At 37.7% G+C, this 25,881-nt stretch overlaps 2 protein-coding genes and 1 pseudogene across 4 annotated transcripts; 2 read left to right on the top strand and 1 right to left on the bottom strand.

The window, feature by feature from the left end:
* Positions 1 to 13: 13 nt before the first annotated feature.
* Positions 14 to 3,831, top strand: LOC137708969 (heat shock 70 kDa protein 15-like; annotated as a pseudogene).
* A 12,660-nt stretch (positions 3,832 to 16,491) lies between these two features.
* Positions 16,492 to 19,770, top strand: LOC137708451 (pentatricopeptide repeat-containing protein At3g16010). The gene is made up of 3 exons (XM_068447537.1): positions 16,492 to 16,890; positions 17,162 to 19,009; positions 19,324 to 19,770. Exons 1-3 carry the CDS (start codon positions 16,806 to 16,808, stop codon positions 19,338 to 19,340), a joined length of 1,950 nt encoding a protein of 649 aa, XP_068303638.1. The 5' UTR covers positions 16,492 to 16,805; the 3' UTR covers positions 19,341 to 19,770.
* Positions 19,771 to 20,594: 824 nt separating this feature from the next.
* On the bottom strand, positions 20,595 to 22,620 carry LOC137707616 (trihelix transcription factor ENAP1-like). 3 transcript variants are annotated; one of them, XM_068446523.1, is made up of 2 exons: positions 22,452 to 22,620; positions 20,595 to 22,206 (listed from the first exon to the last, which is right to left on the bottom strand). In XM_068446523.1, the coding sequence occupies exon 2, from the start codon at positions 21,941 to 21,943 to the stop codon at positions 20,750 to 20,752; it is 1,194 nt and encodes a 397-aa protein (XP_068302624.1). In that variant the 5' UTR covers positions 21,944 to 22,206; positions 22,452 to 22,620; the 3' UTR covers positions 20,595 to 20,749. The 3 variants fall into 3 exon arrangements, with proteins under 3 accessions (XP_068302624.1, XP_068302626.1, XP_068302627.1); XM_068446525.1 differs by having other exon boundaries at positions 20,595 to 22,121; XM_068446526.1 differs by having other exon boundaries at positions 20,595 to 22,112.
* Positions 22,621 to 25,881: the final 3,261 nt, after the last annotated feature.

The raw sequence follows: 25,881 nt of genomic DNA, 5'->3' as shown, positions 1-25,881 counted from the left end.
AAATTCTGCAAAGATGAGCGTGGTTGGATTTGATTTTGGAAACGAGAGCTGCATTGTGGCCGTAGCCAAGCAGAGGGGTATTGACATTGTGCTTAATGATGAGTCCAAACGTGAAACTCCAGCCCTTGTTTGTTTCGGTGAGAAGCAGCGGTTTATTGGGACTGCTGGGCCTGCTTCAGCATTGATGAACCCTAAGAACACTATTTCCCAGATTAAACGAATGATTGGTAAGCAATTCTCGGATCCTGTGTTGCAGAGGGATATCAAGTCATTACCTTTTGTTGTTTCTGAAGGGCCTGATGGATATCCATTGATTCATGCCCATTATTTGGGAGAAGAAAAGACATTTACACCTACCCAAGTTCTTGGAATGTTGTTCTCTAATCTGAAAATCATAGCTGAGAAGAATCTTAATGCATCTGTTGTCGATTGCTGTATTGGGATTCCAGTTTATTTCACTGATCTCTAAAGAAGAGCTGTTATGGATGCAGCAAAAATTGCTGGATTGAACCCTCTTCGCTTATTCCATGAAACTACAGCGACTGCCTTGGCTTATGGTATTTACAAGACGGATTTACCAGAAAATGAACAATTGAATGTTGCCTTTGTTGATATTGGGCATGCTAGCATGCAAGTCTGCATTGCTGGTTTTAAGAAGGGGCAGTTGAAAATATTGGCTCATTCCTTTGACCAGTCTTTGGGAGGTAGGGACTTTGATGAAGCACTGTTCCACCACTTTGCAGCTAAATTCAAGCAAGAGTACAAGATTGATATGTTCCAAAATGCAAGGGCTTGCCTTCGTCTTCGTACTGCTTGTGAGAAGCTGAAGAAGGTGCTTAGTGCAAATCCCGAGGCACCTTTGAATATAGAGTGTTTAATGGAAGAGAAGGATGTTAGGGGATTCATAAAGCGAGATGAATTTGAGCAAATTAGTATTCCCATTTTGAAGCGTGTGAATGGACCTTTGGAGAAGGCCCTTCTTGATGCACAACTTTCAATAGAGAACATTCATACGGTTGAGGTTGTTGGTTCAGGCTCTCGAGTTCCTGCTATAATCAAGATATTGACAGATTTCTTCAAAAAGGAGCCTAGGCGAACTATGAATGCAAGTGAATGCGTTGCTAGGGGTTGTGCTTTGCAATGTGCAATTCTTAGTCCGACATTCAAAGTTAGAGAGTTTCAGGTGAGTTTAACTCTTTCCTTGTATCTATATTTGTTTCCATTAGTTGAGCAAATCTACATATAGTGTAACCTGCTACTTTTGCAGTACATTATGTTTCCTGCTGATTTGTTTTTAACTAATGTTATCCCATTTAATGTGAAGGTGAATGAAAGTTTCCCATTTTCGATTTCTCTGTCTTGGAAAGGTTCGGGTCCTGATGCCCAGAACGGAGCAGTTGAGAACAACCAAAGTACAATTGTTTTCCCCAAAGGAAATCCTATTCCAAGTATCAAGGCCCTTACATTTTACAGATCGAGCACGTTTTCAGTTGATGTGCAATATGCTGATGTTAGTGATTTGCAGGCACCTGCAAAGATCAGCACATATACGGTGAGTGGAAGATCGAATATAAGCTTGCTTGCTCTAAGTTGTCTCAATACTAATAGGTTATATGCTGATTTTTGTTAATGTTATACTATACTACATGTGCAGATTGGTCCTTTCCAGTCTACTAAAAATGAGCGGGCAAAACTAAAAGTCAAAGCTCGCCTGAATTTGCATGGGATAGTGTTTATAGACTCGGCAACTGTAAGTTTATTAAAAGAATTTTGTGCTTATGGTTGTTATTGTATGATTATTCTTTCTAATTTTATTTGTTTTTCTTCATGTGCTGTAGCTTGTGGAAGAAGAAGTTGAGGTTCCTGTCGCAAAAGAGCAAACAAATGAGCCTGCTAAAATGGAGACTGATGAGGCCCCCAGTGATACGGCTCCCCCAAGTACTAATGAGACTGATGTGAACATGCAAGATGCTAAGGACACTGCTGTTGCTTCATGTGCTAAAAATGGTGTTCCTGAGTCAGGGGACAAGCCTATGCAAATGGAAACTGATGCGAAGGTCAGTTGTCTTCTCTCTGTCATACTCATATACGGGTTTTCCATGAATTATTTGTTCTTTTTCCTTGGACTGCAACGTGGGGGAACTTGGGGAAGGGGTCGGAGGGCAATAACTTAGCAAACAATGCATTTTGGTTATAATGTTTAGCTACTCGATTTGAGTGAACATTATTGGACTAAGGGAGATGAATGGTGTAAGATGACCAGGTTTCTATGATGTGCTTTGATATACTTAAAAGTCCACTGTGCTAAGCTTATATTTGATCAATCTTCACATGTTCAGCTATGTTAACTACAGAGAAAGCTTGTTAAATTCTGCGCTCCTCATAATCTTTTACTCAAGGGACAATCTACATTTAATGTTACTATGGAGAAGAGATAATGGATTGTGCTAAATGTTAATTAAATTTTTTGTTTTTGGAATGGTAAATGATATCAGTGGTTTGTTTGATTCCATTTGCGGGTTGCATTCTTGATGTCTTTGTTTTCGCGATGTAGGTTGATGCTAAAAAGATAAAGGTAAAGAAAACAAATATTCCTGTGACAGAGTTGGTTTATGGAGGGATGCCTCCAAATGAAGTGCAGAAGGCAATTGAGAAGGAGTTTGAGATGGCCTTACAAGACCGTGTTATGGAAGAAACAAAAGACAAGAAAAATGTTGTCGAGGCCTATGTCTATGACATGAGAAACAAGGTAGTTTGCTTATATGTTCGTGGAACATTTGCCTTGTTTTTTACCATTTTATGACTAAATTTATCTTTTGTATCCAGCTTAATGACAAGTATCAGGAGTTTGTCACTCAACCGGAGAAGGAAACATTTATTGCTAAACTTCAAGAGGTGGAGGATTGGCTGTATGAAGATGGTGAAGATGAAACCAAAGGAGTGTACATTGCCAAGCTTGAGGAGCTCAAGAAGGTAACGATTTTCTTTTAATTCTCTGGTGGTTTTTCTCCAAATTGTTGTGAGAGGGCACCGATTAAACTTGATGCCGTTGGTTTTGATTGTTTAGAGCTGATGGGTGATTTTGTCAAATTACAGCAAGGTGATCCCATTGAAGAGCGGGTCAAGGAACACACGGAGAGGGGAACAATGATTGATCAACTCGCTTACTGTGTTAATAGTTACAGAGAAGCTGCAGCATCGAGTGACGCAAAATTTGAACACATTGATATTACTGATAAACAGAAGGTAAGGGTCTCGATGAGCTCTCTTCCCCTTCCTCCACTCTCGGCCATTCCAACTCACAATGTTCTTTGTGTTATTTAGGTATTAAATGAGTGTGTTGAAGCTGAGGCCTGGTTAAGAGAGAAGAAGCAACAACAAGATTCACTCCCCAAACATGCCAACCCAGTACTCTTATCAGCTGATGTGAGGCGAAAGGCTGAAGCAGTTGACAGGTACTATTTCTGCATTGATGAATTTGTTGTTTTCTTAGTTAGTTGACGAGCTGGTAGTCTTAGACAATCGTAGCCTGTAGCAATAAGCTAGTCTTTTTTTAAAGCTCTATGATATCTGACATAGTAGTAATCTTTTCTTTTATTCACTTATGTTAACAGGTTTTGCAAACCGATAATGACGAAACCCAAACCTGCACCAACCAAGCCAGCTGCCCCTGAAACTCCACCAACCCCACCTCCTCAGGAAAGTAAGCAACCTCATGGCGGAGATGCTGGCCCCATGGGGAATCCTGCTGACAGCAACAATGAGGCTCTACATGCTTCTACAGAACCAATGGAAACCGACAAGCCAGAAGCTCCCCAAAGTTCTGTGTAGTTCTGTAGAGTGTCTGTGTTTCTATTGTTTTCTTATGGCTAGGATTTGATTCATAAGTGTTAAACATTTTCAATTTGAGCCTTAAAACACAGTTTGGACGCTGAGGGGGAGACCTATGGTGTGTTTAATGGATGACATACTTCTAGGAGTCTATCTATAAAGCCTTTTATATGCTTGTGGTTTGTCAGTGTTTAACTATTGGTACGATCAGTCTTTGGAATTCTGGAGTTTTTGTTAAGGATTTTAAAGAGAAACTGTACCCTTTGGGGTCTCTCTCCCCTTTGGTGACGGAAGAGAGACCGATATTTATTCTCTAGTCTTGTTTTACTTCGGTCATTGCTACTCTTTCTTCTTATGTCTTGAATTTATCTCCAAAATTTTATTGACTTGAGAAGGTTGCACAATTTTACTCTGCGAATTTCGCATTAATGCTCTTGCTAGACGGGTTCTACAATTTGTAGTAGATTCTGGCACACGATTATATGCATCAAGGTTCCTCTTTGATGCAACATTCAATGCATTTTCGTTATTGGTGGGTGGAAGTGTAGATTTTGTTTGGACCCTGGCATTTGGATTTCAAACATTCTCAGCGGAAAAGTCGATTTCTGTAGTGTCGAGTGACAAGCTTAGAATTGTAAAAGGAACACTGAAGATGGAATACAGTTGAGAAAAACCTCAGATTTGATGATTAACTTGACAAGGTTCATGTTCCAATAGAATAGGAAACAATACCCTATAAATGGCAAGGAATTTGTTATCATTTGGAAGTGCTTTTAGAATGAATGAATGCTTTTTGATGAAAATGTTTATAAAATAGGTGAATTTTGGAAAAAAAAACATTTGAAGTGCTTCCTAGAAGAAGCACATGATTGGTGCTTCTTGCATGAAGCACTTCAAGTACTTTTGAAATCCAAAAATATTTCACTAAAAGCAGCTTCATTCATTCGAAAAGCACTTTTAAATGAACCTATATTCTAGGGGTGGTGCTAGTAAAGCTACATTATAGAACATAATGAAAACATGAGGAACAAACATATATGTCATATAGAAGATAATAAAAATATGGGGATCAAACAAAAAATGTGTGTTCATCTAAATATTCAATAAGTCTCTCGCAATTTATTGAAAATTATAAAATGCAAAATGAAAGTTATCTCTTTTCTGTCTAAGTGAGAGTTACAACCTAGGCGGGTGCCTAAGCATGTTTAGACGCCCTTTCTTAATTTTCAAACGCCTAGGGATTAATCGAGATGGTAGTTAACCATGTAGCTTCTAAGCAGGCCGGGTCATAGGCGATGCTAGGGATTTTTAGAACAATGTAATTTACTAGGAATTACATAACCACACATGTGCTATAATTCTAACAACAAAACTCCCCTTTGAGTGTGTAAATACTCAAGTAGGTGACGCATCTGATCTTCATGTAAATTAACAATAGTTGATAAAGTCGTGTCGTCTAGTAGGAACAAGTGGCAAACATGAGTCTCGTATAGGGATTGCACATAAGAGTAAGTCTCATCAAAACATGGTAAAAATCAACAGGACAAAATCCATAGTTCAATGAGAAAAAGGTAAGTTAACATCTTCATGACGCAAGTAGTAGAAAACGCACATAAGGATATGACAATCCCAATGTGGGTGCCTAGTAAAAACCTCATCAGGTTAGTAAAAACTCAGTGGAAAAAATGCTCATGATCTAAGAGAAAAAGAGTACATTAAGGTCAAGCGAGTATACATCAAGACACTCTCTCTGAGTTCGACAAAACTCCCTTTGAGAACTACAAGTGTTGCAAATGAGTTAGTTATGCATACCAATGCCTTGGACAAGCTTCTAGAAGGTTACCTTTGACTGTTACTTCATGAAAAGGTCGACAAGGTTGTCTTAGGATTGCATATGCTTGACTTTAATCTTTTAATGCTTTCATGAAGTGATGTAGACATAATAAGCTTGTTTTTTACTTTGTTGATGTAGCTTTGCTTGGTCTGGACAATACATGCGGCGTTGTCTTCCTACATTGTCTTTGGGACTTAACGATGGATGAAAAATCACAAGTACTTCGAATATGCTCAATGAAAAATTGCAGGTACTTCAAATACGCTCAATTAGAGCTCTCAACCATCTCCCTCACGTGTGATGTGGGGAGGTGTAGTAGGCTTGGCATGATTCAAATATTTCGTAACCAAGGTCTATTTCGTGGACCTTCAAAATATTACGGTATTCTTAACAGTAATGACATAACCACCTGAGAACGTGCTTTTTGCGGATTTGATAAGTAACCTACGTCAGCATACAAAATAGGCAAGCATCAGTCCAATGATCAATGGAGTTTGATCCACTCGAAATGCGTATAGATAAGCCTAAATCCATAACAATGGAAAAAATGTCTTTAATGCCAATTTAATGGCGGCGTGTAGGCGCAATGCTCTATCTTTACCAACAAATAGATTACAAATGAGATGTCTTGCCTAAAGCAATGAACTAAGTACAATAAAGTGCTAATTGAACTTAGATATTGAACTTTAGGTTATACAACATCTTCAAGGGTCTCATTTGCATCTAACGTATGGGTGATCATGGGTTTACTCAAAGCAACACTTTTAGGTGTAGTTTGACTGGTGGACCATAATATCGTCAGAGCAACGATTGAACTTTAGGTTAATATATAAACAAGTTTTTCCAAGAACCTTCATCTCGAATTCTGATTTAAGTGTGAGGGAATTTTCTCATGCACTTCAGAGTCTAAGTGTGAGGGAATTTTCTCATGCACTTCAGAGTCTTAGTGAGATTTATATCATTGACATAGACTGCAACTCTAAAAAATTTGGAATATGACTTCTTAATTAACACGCAATGGCATAGTTTATTCTCATTTCCCAACTGATCAAATAATCACTTAGACGAGTAAACCATATCCACCCAGATTGTTTCAATCCGTAAAATGAACACCTCATTCAAATTGATAGGCTGTTATGTGATCTAGAACTTTTTGAATTAAACCCTATAATTCTTCAATGCTTAGTATCAAGTTCAACATAAATAAAAAGTCCATCACAAAAGAGTGATTGAAACGCAGTACTCAATGTATTGAAGATGTACAACTCTCTTTAGTGCGGTGTTAAGAACATGTTGATAATGTGTTGTGGCATACATTTATAGAGAGGGAAATCGATAAAGAGAGAAATGGGTGTGTGATTTCCTCACAAATTGTGCCGGGAGACAGAAATTGTTTTCCAAAGTAATACAAACTCTAATAGGAAAGATCTTCTTGATCTTATAAGATTACATAGTGTACTAGGATCAGTGTTTTAAAATACTCACCTCGGGCGCACCTAGACGACATCGGAAGCTAGGAGGGTGGCTTGCCAGCTCTGTTTTGTGGGAGTCGGCGGAAAACTTGCCTAACATCGTTGGGGCGCACCTCAGAGCGTTCGATTGGGCATTAGTTTTGTATAAAAGTTGCCAAAATCTGGAAAAAAAAAATTGTTCAAATCTGGGTTTTGTTTTGAGTTGCAAAGTATTTTGAAGAAGATGAAGAATATGAGAACTTATTGGCTGATTTTTCTTTTTCTTTTTTAATTTTTTTTTTCAGTTTACTAACCGCTGTAACAACACATTATTTTAATATTCTTTTTTAAGTTTTGTTTTTCATATTATTTTATAGATATTAAAAAAAACTAAAGATAAGTAGAAAGATAATGTTTTTATATTTTTGGCTGTTTAGCCAAAAGAGTACCTGAGATTTGCATAACACACATCACTTTGGTTCCTGAGATTGAAAATCAATAGAAATTGTCACTAAGATTGTTCATCATCCATTATTTTGGTCATTCCGCTAAAAACTCCGCTAAGTGTCCTAAAGCTTTTTGCCGGAAGTTCGGGCAATTTTCAAAGCTTCATAACTCAATTGTTTCTTAACCAAATTCGACTCATAATATATCAAAATGAAGATAGGAAAAAGTAGAACAAGATTATCTCTATTTGGAAGCCTAATGGTTGCCAAAGATGGCCGGAAAATAGCCTGAAATGTGACTGGTCCGTTGGAAAACTGAAAAACTCGCCGGAAACTGGGTAAACTTTAAATGTTCATAACTTCAATACTCAACAAAATTGAGTGATTCAAAAATGAAAATCATACTTCTCAACGAGATGAAGAGAATGATACCTTTCTTGATGGCTATTTCGCCATGGTTTGACCGAAAAACGGCTCGAAAGTGGCTAACTCGAGACCAATACAGCCACTTTCGAGCCGTTTTCCAGTCAAACCATGATGATTTAGCCATTGAAAAAGGTAACTATAAATCACTCGATTTCGTTGAGTATTGAAGAAGTTATGAATGTTTAAAGTTTACCCAGTTTCCAGCGAGTTTTCCTGTGGACTAGTTACCTTTTAGGCTATTTTTCGAATATCTCCGGCAAACATTGGGCTTCCAAATAGGTATAATCTTGTTCTACACTTTCTTATCTTCATTTTGATATATTATGGGTGGAATTTGGTTAAGAAACGATTGAGTTACAAAGCTTTGAAAATTGCCCAGACTTTCGGCCAAGAGTTATGGGACACTTAACGGAGTTTTTAATGCAAGGACCCAAAACAATGGATGGTGGACAATCTCAGGGACCATTTCTATTGATTTTCAATCTCAGGGACCAAAGTGATATGTTATGCAAATCTCAGGGACCAGTTTAGCTAAAAAGCCTATATTTTTTATATATGCCTAAAAAAACTTAAAAAATATCTATACTTTTTAACGTTATACGTTACCCTTTATTTTTCTTTTCAAGACTCCACATATCCTGTAATACCCTAAAAATTTAAATATATGAATTAAATATTCATAATTATGAATACGTAGAGAAAATCGAAAATAAATCGATTTATGGTTATGGAAATAGAAGTGGGAAATTATTACAATTAACGTAATTCTAGTATTGAGCTTTTATTTGGTTTTTCAAGAATTTATAATAATTGATGTGAGTTAAATTTTAAATTAAACTAGTTACGAGGTTTAAAGTTTGGAAAATTAATTATCTAAAATCCGTAGCCCTCTCGAGGTCACAATTTATATTTTTTGAAGAGAGCTCGATCTCACGAACGCGTAGGCGTAAACCGTTCATGAAACGGAGTTATTAACATTTAAAGTTAGGGATATTTTAGTAATTTTATTTCATTTTAGAAGGCTCCAGAAAATTGGAGCCAATGTGTTGTGCCACATGTGTGGTTGAGATGGAAAAAAAAGGGGAATGAACGGCTGTGATGAAAAGAAAAGGTTGGAAAGGAGAGAAGAATCGGGAGGGAAATGAGAGAAAGAGAGAAGCATGGGAAACCGGGTTTTTCCCCAACCCGTGACCCGACCCGGCCACCTTTGACGACGGCAAAGGTGCCAAAATGACACTCATGTCGTTGCCACTCAATCTCCATCCTAATTTCTTTCTAAAACAATCAAATTTGGGGTTATGTAAAACCCTCAAAGGAGGGTGCGTCAGTTCACCAATTATGAAGCTAACTCCTCCAACTACTACTACCAAAACACTCTCCTCAAACCCAGGAACAAAGCCTATGCATTGGTTAGGGCGTCGGAGTTGGTTTGGAGTCGAATCAAGAACACCCAAAAGTAAGGATTCCAGCGGTTCGTGGCCAAATTGAGGTGTTTCCCGGCCAAATTGGACTTGTCCGCCGGTATAAAGTTTGCTCAACTCCTTGAGATCTTCATTTCTGTAATTTTTGAGAAATGTTAGAAATAGTTTAGTTTTCCGGCAAGTTGGGACAACCGACTGCCACCTGCTGCAGCGAGTGCGGCGGCGCACGGCCAGGGAGCCGACATTGTGTTTTGATGCAAATTTCGTTATTATAATTATGCTTCTGAGACCTAACTGCTATGGTTTAAATGTCAATACAATTGTGGTATATGTTGAACTAAATGATATATTCGGGTTTGGTTTGCATTTTTGAAAATGTGAACTACGAATGGCTTGATCCCTATTTGGGGTACGTAAGCAGTCTAACGAGACGTTAGATGCAACCATAAAATAAGTGAGATTAAATACTTCGAAAATAAATAATTAGAATGAGATTTGATCTATAAAGGAAGGTGGTGACAAAGTGTGAAAAGAAATAGTGCATTTGATATAGAAATTGTGATTGTGGACCATGGATGGAAACAAGACCTATAAGTAAAGAAACACGATAAGTGGGAGCTAATTAATCGAGTTAAATCTTTTGTTGAACGATTGTGCTAAGAGAAGAGAGTTTGGGTTAATAACTTAAGTTTTATCCTTATGCTTTGATAATTAAATGTTGGTTATAAATTTATTGTGAGGGTTTGTGTTTAATTGGGATTAATGGTATGTTAACTAAACAAGAGTTTAGTTCGGGCCTATCACCAATATACTTATTTTCCCGAAATAAAACAAATATGTCGGGGTCGGGGCGTGACAAAATGGTATCAAAGCAAATGATCCTACTATGTAATGTACAATGTTCTTGAATTCTTGTTGGTATTAATGATGATATGCATTATGGTTGCATGATTTCATAATCTTTGTGAATAAAGTGGCATGCATGTGACATATATATGTGTGAGATACATATATGATTGGCCTTGTGTTGTGGTGCAATTTCCATGGTGGTTATGGAGTTCTTATAGTAGAAATTATTATTGGCATTGCTATTGCATTATTCTCTAAGTTCTTTGTATAATGAGGAAGTTATGTGGTGTGTGTGTGTACATATATATATCGTGAATTATCACGAAATGAAATGACTTGGGTTGTTATTATGTTATGCATTATGAAAATGTTGAATGTTAAAGTGATTATGAGGTGGTGATAAGTAGATGAAGAATTTGTATTATGCCTGGCACTTGAGAAATTTAATTGGGCAAAAAGGCCTGTGGATATAAGGGTGGATATGTAAATTGGGTAAAAAAAAAAAGCCCGTGGATATAAGGGTGGATATGTGAGATTGGGCGAGAAAGGCTCGTGAATGTGAAATGGGGCAAAAAAGGCCAGTGAATGTGAGATTGGGCGAGAAAGGCCTGTGAATGTGGAATTGGGCAAGAAAGGCCCGTGAATGTGAAATTGGGCAGAAAAGGCCCGTGGATGTGAAAAAAAGAAAAAAAAAAAAAAAAAAAAGAGAAGAAGAAGAAGAAGAAGAAGAAGAAAAGAAAAAGAAAGTGTAATGTGTATTGGCCAGGTATATTACAATCTTTTCCAACCTACTAGTCATTGATTGAAATAAAAGAAAATGGTGGTAGAATCATTGTGTTGACAATGATAAGTGTGGCTAGAAATTTAAAATGTTTGGCAATGATAATTGTGGTTGGAAATTTGGTATTCATTAAAGTCATGACAATTTATCGAATGAAAATAAAAAGTATATATTGTGGTTATGGATGAACATGAATGAAAATATGGAATGAAATTTTGAGTTCATTTAATATAAATGTTTTCCAATGAGTTTTTGTGCTTGATGAGGAAAATTTGACGAGAAAAGTTTAAAATTATAAAAATTGATTGGTTTGGTTTGCCATTAATGAATTATGGCGTGAAATTCTAGTATTTTGTTAGTCACGATAGTTATGGCTTGAAATTTGATATTTGATTGTGCCAATATCGTTTATAGTCATAATTTATGGTATTCGTGTTGCCAAAAGTAATGGGAAGAGAGATTACCAATAATTACGATGTAAATTTCCAAATAGCAGGAATAGATTTTCGTATGAAAATTCATAGGGTGAGAATGGAATCATAAACTGAGGTTATGATTTGGTTATTATAATTTAAAAAGGTGGAAAGACCATGAAGTTTTCTTCATTTATTATTGGTGGATATGAGTAAAATTATGAAATGAAATTTTGAGTTCGTTTAATATGAACGAATTTTCAATTGTGTGAGACGTGAAATTTTATGAATTATGGAAAGAATTGATGGAGAAAGGGTATAATTATAAGTGTGTTTTTTGGTTGTCATGGGTCATGAGTGGTCATTGTTGGAAATTGATATTGTGAACAAAACTGATGATGAGCATATATTCTCTTGGCTATGTGACTAGTAAGGATTAATTCCGTTGACCGTTAAGGTCATAAAATGTAAATTTCTCTTCTTTGATTGACGAAATGTAAATAGTATTCTGAAAGTGCAGCTCACTAATTTATTCGAGTTGTGGTTACATTTTGAAACAATTTAAAAGGGAACAAATTGACAGAAGGAAAAAAAAAAAGGGGGGGGGGGGGTGTTGCCATATGCAAGAGTCATCGTTGTTGGATTCGATATCACGAACTGAACAAATGAAGAACACATGTTCTTATAGTTATGCAATCAATAAGGTTTAGTTGTGTTGGCCAATTGAGTTGTGATACATATAAATTATCTTCTTTGGTTAATAGAATGTGAATGGTGCACTAGAAGTGCGAGTCGCTAAATTTTGGAAGAAAAATCGTAGTAACGGCTGAGTATAGCAAATGATGGTGAATGATTTTACAAATGATTGTGATTATTATGTTAGTAATTATTTAGCCAATAATGGGTGGCGGCTTGATGTTTGATGTTTAATTTGCCAATGTGTATGACCAAAATTTTGGATATTTTGTCCTGCTAGTGAATGTTTGCTAAGAATATGGATATATGGTGTGAATCATTATGATTTTATTCCATACGAATGGAACGGTGGGATTAGTTCTAAATCCCTTTTCGTTATTCGATGGTTGAAATCTCAGGGACAAGATTTATTTTAACGGGGGGTGAATGTAATACCCTGAAAATTTAAATATATGAATTAAATATTCATAATTATGAATACGTAGAGAAAATCGAAAATAAATCGATTTATGGTTATGGAAATAGAAGTGGGAAATTATTACAATTAACGTAATTCTAGTATTGAGCTTTTATTTGATTTTTCAAGAATTTATAATAATTGATGTGAGTTAAGTTTTAAATTAAACTAGTTACGAGGTTTAAGTTTGGAAAATTAATTATCTAAAATCCGTAGCCTCTCGAGGTCACAATTTATATTTTTTGAAGTGAGCTCGATCTCATGAACGCGTAGGCGTAAACCGTTCATGAAACGGAGTTATAACGAAGAAGTTATTGACGTTTAAAGTTAGGGATATTTTAGTAATTTTATTTCATTTTAGAAGGCTCCAGAAAATTGGAGCCAATGTGTTGTGCCACATGTGTGGCTGAGATGGAAAAAAAAAGGGGGAATGAACGGCTATGATGAAAAGAAAAGGTTGGAAAGAAAAGAAGAATCGGGAGGGAAAAGAGAGAAAGAGAGAAGCATGGGGAAACCGGGTTTTTCCCCAACCCGTGACCCAACCCAGCCACCTTTTGAATTTCCGGTCACCTTTGACGACGGCAAAGGTGCCAAAATGACACTCATGTTGTTGCCATTCAATCTCCCTCCTAATTTCTTTCTAAAACAGTCAAATTTGGGGTTCAATTTTATGTAAAACCCTCAAATGAGGGTGCGGCGGTTTCACCAATTATGAAGCTAACTCCTCCAACTACTACTACCAAAACACTCTCCTCAAACCCAGGAACAAAGCCCATGCATTGGTTGGGGCGTTGGAGTTGGTTTGGAGTCGAATCAAGAACACCCAAAAACAAGGATTCCGGTGGTTCGTGGCCAAATTAAAGTGTTTCCCGGCCAAATTGGACTTGGCCGCATGTATAAAGTTTGCTCAACTCCTTGAGATTTGGGACGGCCGACCGCCACCCACAGTGGCCGACAACAACTAGTTGAGTTCTCTGGCGAGTTGGGACGGCCGACCGCCATCCACAGCTGCGGGTGCGGCGGCACACGACCAGGGAGCCGACATTGTGTTTTGATGCGAATTTCGTTATTATAATTATGCTTCTGAGACCTAACTGCTATGGTTTAAATGTCAATACGATTGTGGTATATGTTGGACTAAATGAATATATTCGGGTTTGGTTTGCATTTTTGAAAATGTAAACTACGAATAGCTTGATCCCTATTTAGGGTACGTAGGCAGTCTAACGAGACGTTAAATGCAGCCATAAAATAAGTGAGATTAAATACTTCAAAAATAAATAATTAGAATGAGATTTGATCTATAAAGGAAGGTGGTGACAAAATGTGAAAAGAAATAGTGCATTTGATATAGAAATTGTGATTGTGGACCATGGATGGAAACAAGACCTATAAGTAAAGAAACACGATAAGTGAGAGCTAATTAATCGAGGTAAATCTTTTGTTGAACGATTGTGCTAAGAGAAGAGAGTTTGGGTTAATAACTTGAGTTTTATCCTGATGCTTTGATAATTAAATGTTGGTTATAAATTTATTATGAGGGTTCATGAAATTAAAGTGTTTAATTGGGATTAATGGTATGTTAACTAAACAAGAGTTTAGGTTGGGCCTATCACCAATATACTTATTTTTCCAAAATAAAACAAATATTTTGGGGTCGGGGTGTGACATATCCCATCTAAATAGTATGTGTGTGTGTATATATAATTATATATATTAAAATAGGTTATGCAAGGCTTAACTTCACGCCTCAAGGCTTTCGCTTAGGTGAAGCTATCCATGAAACGCCTCGCCTACGCTTTTGATGTGAAATATTCTAGCACTCAAATTAAAACCCTATGATTGTAGTATATGAAAGTAGGGATCGTTTTAGGCCGGGGATTAGAAGGGATGCTAATCTACTCTAAACTGACTTAAAAACACAAAACTAAACTTAAAAACACGTAACTAGACTTATATTACTCAAAACAAACTAAAAAGACTCAAAACAGCACAAAACATTCAAATAGACTCAAACTAGACTCTAAAGGGTGATTTGGACGAATTCTAACTTAACTTTGACTCAAAACACTTTAAAACATAAATTTGGACATATTCCAACTCAAAGGCACAACCAAGTAAAAGGGGATTGGATTTTGGACGAAATTAAGGTAAAAACAAGCAGATTGTAAAGACTTTAAACAACTTGGACGAAATTGGGTGAAATATGGGTGAATGGCTAGCTAGAAGGTTCATCTCCACACATGACAAATATGCATACAAATTGGTTTTCAGTTATTATTCCTTTAAACCATGAATGACAATACTCCAAGTTAATTGCATCACACAACCAACCATCAGATTTTCCTTATTTCATTGAATTGAATGAATACATATTACAACCAAATTATCTTTCTCAAGTTCCTTATATGAAACGCATGATAGAGATACATATCAAAAGTCATTAAGTTCTATGAAAATCATAAGTATTGACAAGGCATTCATCACTATGAAACGCATGAGACTCCTGCCAAGGATTCACTTAACACAATCATGACTAGTGACTTCCACTACTTATGAATATAAGTTCATAACGATTAGGTGAAACTCCCTTATATTCTAGCATCAAATTCATGCATGCAAATTAAGTAGGCCTCCTTAATCAACATACAAGAATAAGTTATCAATCAAGCAGTTAAACAAATTGCATTCACGATTTATGAAACAATAATTGGATGAAATCAATTTATATCAAATATATGTTCATGGCTTTGAATTTACCTCTAACTAAAACGAATTTAGTTCCTCATGTTCGCAAAACAAAGATAATTAAATTTAAACATTGAAAACAAAGAATAGAATACACCTAGAAACGCTCCAACAATCCAACGTTTTGAATGGCAAGCACGGCTCCAGATGTGGTAAATGGTGTGGTGTGAAATTGTGGTAGAGGGTGGTGGTTTATGAGTGTTGCGGCATCATGTATTTATAGGGTGAAGGGAAGGCATGAAATTGGGCTGAAAAGGAGAGGAATTAGGACTCCAAATCACCAAAGAACAAGGACACTTTCAATCCGATTCCAAGGAGGACAAGGAATGGTCCTTGTGGCAGATTCCAAGCCCAAAACTGCTCCAAAATGCTCCAAATTGCAGTTTCTTGCCAACTTTGTCATTTGAACCTAAAAACACACGAAAATAACTTAAAACACTATAATAAGTAGTAATTAGCTAACTAAATGCAAGGAAACAACATAACTGAGTAGCATAAATATGCTCCTATCAGCTTTCGCCTTTTAATACATTGACTAGGATTTATGCAATCACAATTCACACATGTATTGCAATTCCAAGTACTACATGCATATAAGGTAAATTGCCAATTTAGTCATTGAATTATCACTTGAGTGAAAATTAGGTCTCTAAGCTTTTTTTTTTTTTTTTTTAGAAAAATTAGTCATTGAATTATAAAAATCTTCCAATTAAAACGCTAATATTATTTTCGAAGCTACCATATTCAATTTTCCGTCAAGTTAAGTAACGTTACTTGCATGTAATACACATTGAAGCGTAGATTGGTAATTTTTCACAAAGAAATAGTGTATGGAGTTAACTTTAAAGGCCAAATTAGACGTTAGATTCACAACTTAAATGAAATGTTAAAGGCTTATTGGCGAGAAAAGATCAGTATTACACTTTAAAGTGTGTCAAGTGACTTAAGTTTAAGAAAAATTGAATAAAATAACTTTGAATATAATAGTAGAGATGAAATTAGCAATTTTAATGAATTTAGGGATTTATTTTACTTTAAAAAATAATTTAAAAACCTAATTTTTATTGAGCTGATAGTTCAGTAGGTTAAATCGGCACTTCACCAAAAAATTATTCAAATCACTAACAATAATTAGAGATTAGAGAGAGGGGCAACAGCAACGAAAGTACATATCCTGGCTCTCTCCCTCTTCCCGTCCTTTCCGTTCTCTGCTTTCTCCCCTTACTACGTCCTCCGTCCTTCTCTTATCCCTGTTCGAACAACCGCGCGACTTTTACTTCTTGTATCAGCTAACTGACTCCGGAACAGCAGCTCCTGTCGCAAGATTTTCGTTTGAAGGCCGGCCGGAACAACAATTTGTAAGTTAACACAAATTATTGCACTAATTAGCATCAGCGGATTCGTCCACTCTGATCCCGAGGTGTGAATTCGGATGCAAAAACAGCGTGCATTATGGTAAAATTGGTTGCAAATTCGTTTGCTTTAAAGCGGTGCATATCAACCTCTCCTCATCTCTCTGGGAGAATTAATCAAACAGGTAATCTGCATTGTCTATGCTTCCATTTCAGCTTAATTATTTGCAAAACATTTACTTCCCTTTCAATTTTCTGCAACTAGGTTTTCTCTCTTTTTTGTGTTTTTGATTTGGGGTTGATAAGATTATGCTATATATGTGAACAACTTGTGTTGCTACATACATACATACATACATACATGTGTGTGTGTGTAGTCATATATATCTATTAGCAACTGGGTTTTGATTGAATATACTTAGTGAATGTTCTTGTTTCTGTGTTGTGATTAAGCAGAAGGTGAGATAGTCAAAATGTTCCAGTTGCCTAGAGCAGCATCTGGGGAAGAGCGAAACTTTCCCATGAGTAGAAACATGTCAAAGAAGGACCCTTCAGTTAGGATGTTGGATGAGAGATTCACAAAGATTTTAAAAATTTTCAAGTGGGGACCTGATGCAGAAAAGGCACTGGAAGTTCTGAAGCTGAGAGTCGATCACCGATTGGTTGTCGCGGTTCTCAAGATTGATGTGGATGTCAATGTTAAGGTTCAGTTTTTCAAGTGGGCTGGGAAGAGAAGGAATTTCCAACACGATTCAACCACGTACATGGCATTGATCCGCTGCTTGGACGAGGCTGGTGCGTTTGGTGAAATGTGGAGAACAATCCAAGAAATGGCTCGGAGTGCACGCATTATTGAGCCAGCTGAGTTATCCGAAATCATAAGAGTCTTGGGCAGGGCTAAGATGGTGAACAAGGCATTATCTGTGTTTTACCAGGTCAAAGGCCACAAGTGCAAACCAACTGCAAATACTTACAACTCCATGATCTTAATGCTGATGCAAGAAGGGCATAACGACAAGGTCCATGAGCTCTACAATGAGATGTGTAACGAGGATAACTGTTTCCCAGACACAGTTACATACAGTGCACTGATATCCGCATTTGGGAAATTGGGTCGTGATGATTCTGCCATTAGGTTGTTTGATGAGATGAAGGATAATGGTTTACATCCAACTGCAAAGATATACACTACCTTATTGGCAATTTTTTTCAAGTTAAGCAAAGTTGAGCAAGCCTTAAGCCTAGCACAGGAGATGAAAGAGAAGGGGTGCCCGCCTACTGTTTTCACTTACACTGAATTGATAAAGGGGCTTGGCAGAGCGGGGAGAGTAGACGATGCTTATGCTATATACAAAAACCTTCTGAGGGAGGGTTGTAAGCCTGATGTTGTGCTCATGAACAATTTGATAAACATCTTGGGAAAGGAAGGTCGTATAGAAGATGCTATTAAGATTTTCAACGAGATGTCATCCTTGCATTGCACACCTAATGTGGTGACTTATAACACTGTAATCAAAGCGTTATTTGAATCCAGAGCTCCAGCTTCCGAGGCAGCTTCATGGTTTGAGAAGATGAAGGTTAATGGCATTGTTCCCAGTTCATTTACCTATTCAATTCTTATTGATGGTTTTTGCAAAACAAATAGAGTAGAGAAAGCTTTGTTGCTTCTCGAAGAGATGGATGAGAAGGGTTTTCCACCTTGTCCAGCTGCCTATTGCAGCCTGATCAACAGTCTTGGAAAAGCAAAGCGGTACGAAGCTGCAAATGAGTTATTCCAAGAATTGAAAGAAAATTGTGGTCGTTCAAGTGCTAGGGTATATGCTGTGATGATTAAACATTTTGGGAAATGTGGGCGTCTTGGTGATGCTGTGGATCTTTTTAACGAGATGAAGAAACTAGGATGCAGTCCAGATGTGTATGCTTATAATGCGCTCATGTCAGGGATGGTGAGGGCTGATATGATAGATGAAGCACATTCCTTGCTTAAAGTCATGGAAGAAAACGGCTGCATTCCTGACCTAAACTCACATAACATTATTTTGAATGGCTTGGCTAGGACGGGTGGCCCAAATCGGGCTTTGGAAATGTTTTCCAAAATGAAGCATTCTAAGATTGAACCAGATGCGGTTACGTATAACACAATTCTTGGTTGTCTAAGCCGAGCTGGTTTGCTTGAAGAGGCTGCAAAGCTGATGAAAGAGATGGATTCAAAAGGTTTTGAATATGATCTCATTACGTACTCGTCAATTCTTGAGGCAGTCGGCAAGGTTGATGACATTCATAAGTCTTCCTCAGGGGGATCTGGTGTGACGTAGTTTCTCTTCTTTTACTAGTAAAATTGATTTTATAATTTAACATCGAGGCTCTTGCACTCTACCTATGCACGGTTTTAATGATTGTTTTGGATTTAAGATGGTTGGAGACTTGCTTATAAGAAAAAACATAAAATAAAAAGATGTACTTGTGAAAGGATGCTTTATCAGCTATTCATATGATTGATTGCTTTTCGTAATTGCATTTGAGCTCATTATTTCATGGTAATCAAATTTTAATCGTTGCTGTTGTATCCCTGCTGCTGTGTAATTAACTCACTCATGAAGTGACTAATTCTTCTGCAGGTCATACACCCTATTAAGTGCCAGCTGAACAGCATCACATCCTACAAATTTCTAGTATCGTCGAGGTTGGAACTTGGCTGAAAACCAAAGGAAAAGAAACACGAAATTATAAAGGTGATGCATTGTAGAACTTGCTACTAAACCGAAACTGGAAAAGATGGTCCCGGAAGTGATAGAAAACCCCATTCGAATGCTAATAATTTGTAAATACGATTAGCACGAGGGTTGCGGTTTGGCTTCGTAGTCTCTGCACTGCCTCACCTAACTTATCCAGGGGCTGGACAAATTCAGTGCTGAAATGCAGTAGCCTTCTAATTGTAGTATATAAAAGGATGCTATAATCTAATGTTCATTTCGCCACCTATTTTTGTAAGGAATAATTCATTCGATACGTTTTTGATAACTCTGTTTCTTATAACCATACATATCCGCCACCTCATTACTGCTGAACAGGGTAGCGATTTTGACGCTCCTCGTCAAGCCATCTTACATCATAATTTATCGTCTTTGAGATATCTACACTCCTCCTGAAAACAAACATTTGAAAGTGAATTGTTTTGTGTGTCGTTACCAAGGTTCTAAAAAATGTTAGGCGCTATGGCCTAGGCAAATGCTGGCAGGGGGAATCAATATAGAAAATAAACTATTAGAGTATATATAATGGAGCATTATGGCCTAGGCAAATGTTAATCTTGCCTCTAAATTGAAAAAATAACTTCTAGCCCAAGAAATTTGCCCCGTCAGATTGATGCCTAGACATCTTGCAAGGCCAAACTAGCTCCAGCTAAAGCCTTGAGCAGCGTGAAACCCATATATTAGGCCTCACTACTTAGCCGATGATGTATACAAGAGGGGAAGAAAACCCTTATTCTATAAAAGAGATCCTTCACCCTCACTTTAAAAGGATGACAAGAACGGAAAACCCTAGCCTCTCTAGCCTCTATTTACAATGTCACCAGCATCTACATAGTGAAACAGACACCTGTGTAAAAGTAACCCCAACTGAGGATGAACCATGATATGCCGTCGTGTTCTTGTGCGAATGTGTGATTTACGATCGGATTTATATTGATCCAATATCGACCCGATTTTGTGCATCAACAAGATTCTTAATCTCTAACCCTTCACCATTAGAACCAAAAAATGTATTGATAGGCAATATTATCATTTGGAGGGGCTAAATTTTGCCTCTGGCTCCAGCCCTTCCCCAACACATTAGATATACTCTTAATATGTAACAAAAGGGAAGATCTCTAGAGGCAACACAGTAGTAATTCGAAATTTCTAATTTCTAATACCATATCTGATATAAAATCAACAACTTATTTCCAAAAAAGAAATAGAAAGGGGTTAAAGTCTCCCCCAATTGTTACAACAACAGCTAATAGTTATCATAACCAATTAATATTACAGATAGATACCGATATCACCCGCTCGCATTTTCGGCAGAGTTATCATTCTCCTCGTCATCGCCATGCTGTATTTTCGCTATCTCAGCCTGCGCTCTCTCCATAATCTGCCTCTTCTGCAGTTCCAAGTCCCTGTGGAAATCCATCCTCATCTTCTCTAGTTCTGCCATCTGCTTCCTTTTACTATTTTCAATCTTCTCATATATGTCACTGAACTTTTGAATGGAATCAGCAAGCAATCTAAAGGAACCCCGATCATCATTCTCCCTTCCGTACCTTCTCTTCTTGGGTGGTAGCCCATCCGAATCATCATCCCCTCCCTCAGCTGATTCTGAATTCCCTGGACTATCCCTCATCTCATCCAACCCATTTGCTCGGTTCAAATACACTTTAGGGTTCATGAAAACATACTCCCCTGAGTCCAAGCCACAAGACAGGCCAGCTTGCTGTTGTAGCGATGACATCAACATATCCATCTTTGCGAAGTAAACCCACTTGCTCGTGGCACCACCAGTCTCTGCGAACTTGGCCCTCTCCTTTTTGTACTTTTTCTTTAAGGTATCCAACCGATTGCGGCACTGTGTGTCTGTCCTTTCAATTTTTGACACCTCTGATACTTTCTCTGCAACCTCTTGCCACTCCTCAGAGCGAAGACTCTTTTTTCCACGTTGAAGAAACCGATCACCCCAAGCATCTAGTAACACAAAAGTTTCATGTTCAGTCCAATCTGTAAGCGCATTCCGGCCACCAATTGATTGTTTTGGAGCAGAGGGTGCAGCAGCAGCAGCAGGAGGAGCCGGCAAACGAGGAGCAAATTCATAACTTGAAATCAAACTCTTCAACTTACGCTTCTTAGGGTGCGTTTTCAAATCATCATCATCCAGCCTTCTAACCATCATCTTATTATCCTCTTCATCATCCTCATCATCTTCATCATCACTATCATCCTCGTGATCATCATCCCCAACACCTTTGTGAACAGAAGGAAAACCATTTCGCCCATTGTTATCTTCTTCTTCCTCACCCAACTCTTCATCGTCATCAGTCTCATCTTCTTCATCATCATCAGCATAGTCATTACGGACTGGCCTAGGATATGGACCACCACCGCGAGCAGGAAGCTTGGGACGTTGTGAAGAACCATAACCCTGCTGGTGATTCCCACCGTACAGGTTAGGAGGATACCTCGCATCATCTTCGGTGTCATCCATTCCCGCACAAACTCAAGATCAACAAACCACAACGAAGAAGATAATCCTGCAAGACCCTAGTTCAAAACCACCGGTTTCTCCGTTGCAAGATTAAACTCCATCCACACCCGTTATTCTTTTTCCCCTCTGGTTTCTTAATCCAACCAACAACTTCTTCTCCTTCATAGGACTAAACTACCTCCAAATCAGCATTTCGTTTCGAAAGAAAAAAAAAAAAAACACGAAAACAGCAAACCCCACAACAAAATCTTCCTCAAAACAACCTATTTTCCAATGAAAATCACAATCAGATAATATAACACACTTAGGTCAACAGAATTGGTAAGTAAACCTAAACCCCATCAGCCCTTCAGTTAAAAGTTACCAAATTTATCTTCCTGAACGCATGAATCCAAAAACAAAAAACAAACCCACGATTCAATTTTAAAAATTTCTTGAGCTATCTTGAGCTGAATTCAAATTCCAGGAGTTTCAAAAACGAGAAATGAACGAAACCCTTAGCTCTTACCTCAAAAATCGAAACGTTGCCACAAAATTTGTTGGGTCGAAAGCCAAATTGAAGCTTCCGAAAGAGGTTTAACTCGACATCTGCTCAGAATTTGCAATCAATTGTGTCTCGTATCAGGAAACTGAGATGGGAAGAAGAGAGAGAGAGAGAGAGAGAGAGAGAGAGAGAGAGAGAGAGATAGAGAGAGGATAAAAGAAGAGGGTCCCTGCATCTGAACGCTGCACGCCTGCCTGCCTGGTACGTTATTTTTTCTTCGGTGCAGATGCGTTATTGTTGTTATTCAGGTGGGCTGGACCCTCCGGGTTTGGGCTTCTTTTCCTTCTTACTGAATTTTCGATTTTGACTCATTTGTGATCTGAAAATTTACAAACCAAATGATGTGTCACTAATAAAAAAAAAGAGCTTTCAAGTTATTTAATTTACAAAATTTTGTCTACAAATTTAGTTTTCCTAACATCACCTTTTTTAGTAGTGTGAGATTGGCAACAGATTGGGTTTAACTTTTGTGACATGTTTATGTAGATGTTAGTGCGGCTTTTATTTGTATTAAATTTGCTATTCGGGTTAGTGTTTTTTGTTCGAGTCTCGTGATGAAGTTGGTGCGGTCTATTTTAATGTAACTGACAGATTCATTTTTGTTGCCATTTTTCGTATATTATTTGTTATAGCAGTTACTAACTATGTAGTTCCTCTCCGAAGCTTGCATTGCTTGTATTCAAAGAGTATTACCTTACTAGTTGTGTTGATAGTTTTGTGCACAAAATCTTTCACGTGGCAGATTATGAAGTTATGAAGTTACTGATGGAAAACTCCCAAATCATTCAAATTGCAAAATATTCTATAATGATATACCTTATGAAAAGAAAATAAAAAAAATTCCTCTTGATCGGTCGAAAAATGAGTTATGATAAAATTAGGTTAAGTGTTCGAGTCCCTTCCTAACACATCCCGACCCGGAATGTCCACTAGGACTTTGAATCGAGCTGTACTGGCCAATACCTGGAAGGTGATGAAGCCATAAAGTGTAGTGAAGTGGAATTGTGAGTAAATTTAAACCTAAAAGTGCCTAAATATAAGAGTGCGCTGTGAGCGGGAATGAACTCATTTCATGCGTGATGTTAGAGTATAAGTAAAGTACAGTAAGATAGGATAAGGATTATATCCTCGTCAATACAAAAGTTCAACAGCTAAAACCTGGAGGGGCGAAAAATAAGGGTGAGTGGGCCTTAAAATAAAGTTTTAATAAAAACCTTTGAAAACGTTGTAACCCCTCGCCGTAAAACATGTATAGTTTTCAAAATATACATAGTAGTATGAAAATACTTACCGTAACCTGCAAAACGTAAATAAGGCATGATATCCCAAAATCACAAAATCTCAACAGTAATATAAGTAAAATTAAGTGCTCAACAACCTATGCTAGCACACCAGTCGGAGTCGCCTAATGCGACCTGTACGACTGACCTAGTACTCATCAATCTATGCTAGCACACGAGTCAGAGTCGCCTAATGTGACCCAAAAGTCAACCGTTAGTCAAAGATCGACGGTAGGGTACACAACCCTACGTAACTCAATCCGGATGATCCAAACCTCGGATTTTTGATATGTAACTTCTAAAGATCCACATTATACTTATAGAACAACATCATAAAGTTTCGGAATGATCCAACGATCGGATCTTCGCCAATTGCTAAGATTAAGTGGCGGCCTAGATTTACAAACTTAAAAACCCCATCCGGGAAGATCCTTACGTCAGATTCCAAATCCGTCAATTCCTTATATCCTTTAATATTATATACTATTACGTATTAAATTTTGGTGATGATCCAATGGTCGGATCGTTGAATCATACAATAGCCAAGTAACGGCCCGTAACAGAAATATAACCAAACAATGGAATTTCGTCAATCAGATGTCTAATATGGAATCGGGGAACAAATTTTAGCCTAGGGAGGTTAGGTGGTGTCTCTGTCCACGCGTCGCCGCACGCGGGGGCTTATCGCCCCAACTCGCCAAAAAAATCAATTATATCCAAAAATTACCAAATTTCACAAAAAATAAGATCTCAATGAGTAGAGCAAGTTTTATACATGTGGCCAAGTCTAATTTGGCCGAGAAAAGCTCCAATTTGTCTCAAACCCTCCGAAAACCCTAGAAATTGGTGGCTTCGATCAATCACCTTCGGTGCTTTGCCACCCCCAAACCTGATTGGCCTTTGTTCTTGACCTCTTGAAGAGTGTTTTAGTGGTGATAATTGAAGGAAAACGTTTCACAATTAGAGGATCAACACCTAGACACCCTCGGATCTATTGGTGTTCCATCGCACAATCGAGCTCCAAATCTCATCGGGTTTGGTTGGAAATTGAAGGGAAAGTGGCGGGGAAATGATTTGGCAATGGTGGGGAGCTTTTATTTGCTCAAAAAACGCCGTGAGGGCATCGGAAATGGGTACCTCCCGAATCAGGTCGAGTGAAAGAAATAGGTCAAGGGGATAGGTTTTTGATTGGGTGCCCCTCCTCTCTCTCCTTTCCCCTCCTTCCTCTTGTTTCTCATTGATCAGTCTTCTTCTCTTCTCCCCCGATTGGGCAGCTCTACCCCCTCATTCCTCCTCTGTTTCTCTTCCTCTCTCATTTGTTCTTCCTTTTTCCCCTCATTTCTAACCAAATAATCTTAAAATAATAATATAATAGTTAGTAAAAATATATAAAATAATAAATAGTAATCTTTACAAAAGTACTTTTCAGATTTGTAGTTCCGTAAAACCCTTATCGTAACTCCGGTTTCGATTCAGATTACGCTTACACTTTCGTATCGTCGAGAATACGGTAAAATAGAAGCTTGTACATGTCATGAAATGATGGTCAACTAAAGTCAACTATCTTGCTTCTAGGGTATTTTTGTCCTTTCACTCTTCTAAAATTAATAAAATCGTAAAAATAGGGACGAGTTATCACACTTCCATTATAACAGAAAAAAAAAAAAAAAACAAGGAATATCCTTTGAAAAATCTTTACATGCCTCTTGAAGACAACGGGGAAATGAGTGAACCAAAATTAATAGGAGCATGTACTTTAATTGGATCTACTATCACTAGTCATCCAAAGAATCAAAGTCAAACAAACACATTTTGTCACAGCCCAGATCGGCTCCGTTGTAGCACGATATTGTCCGTTTTGGGCCCCGGCCACGCCCTCACAGTTTTGTTTCTGGGAACTCACATGAACTTCCTAGTGGGTCACCCATCTTGGGAATTCTCTCGCCCGAACTCGCTTAACTTCGGAGTTTTGATAGAATCCAAAGTCAGTGAGTCCTCAAAATGTCTCGTGCTATATAGAGGTAGACATGTATATATAAGGCACATCACCCCCTATGTTGGTGGATGTGGGACGTTATGACGGCCAACATGCTTCAACCTTCCTAAGTCGGGGT

This window comes from Pyrus communis, chromosome 11, assembly GCF_963583255.1.
Source record: "Pyrus communis chromosome 11, drPyrComm1.1, whole genome shotgun sequence".
NCBI classification, from domain to species: domain Eukaryota; kingdom Viridiplantae; phylum Streptophyta; class Magnoliopsida; order Rosales; family Rosaceae; genus Pyrus; species Pyrus communis.
Note: the sequence above shows the minus strand (reverse complement) of the source record. Positions and strands in the feature narration are given on the sequence as shown.

Excerpts from the sequence above, each read along its gene's own strand:
- LOC137708451 (XM_068447537.1), top strand. The coding sequence starts at position 16,806 with ATGGTAAAATTGGTTGCAAATTCGTTTGCTTTAAAGCGGTGCATATCA. Across the intron at positions 16,891-17,161 it reads TGGGAGAATTAATCAAACAG|AAGGTGAGATAGTCAAAATG; the intron begins GTAATCTGCATT and ends GTGATTAAGCAG.
- LOC137707616 (XM_068446523.1), bottom strand. The coding sequence starts at position 21,943 with ATGGATGACACCGAAGATGATGCGAGGTATCCTCCTAACCTGTACGGT.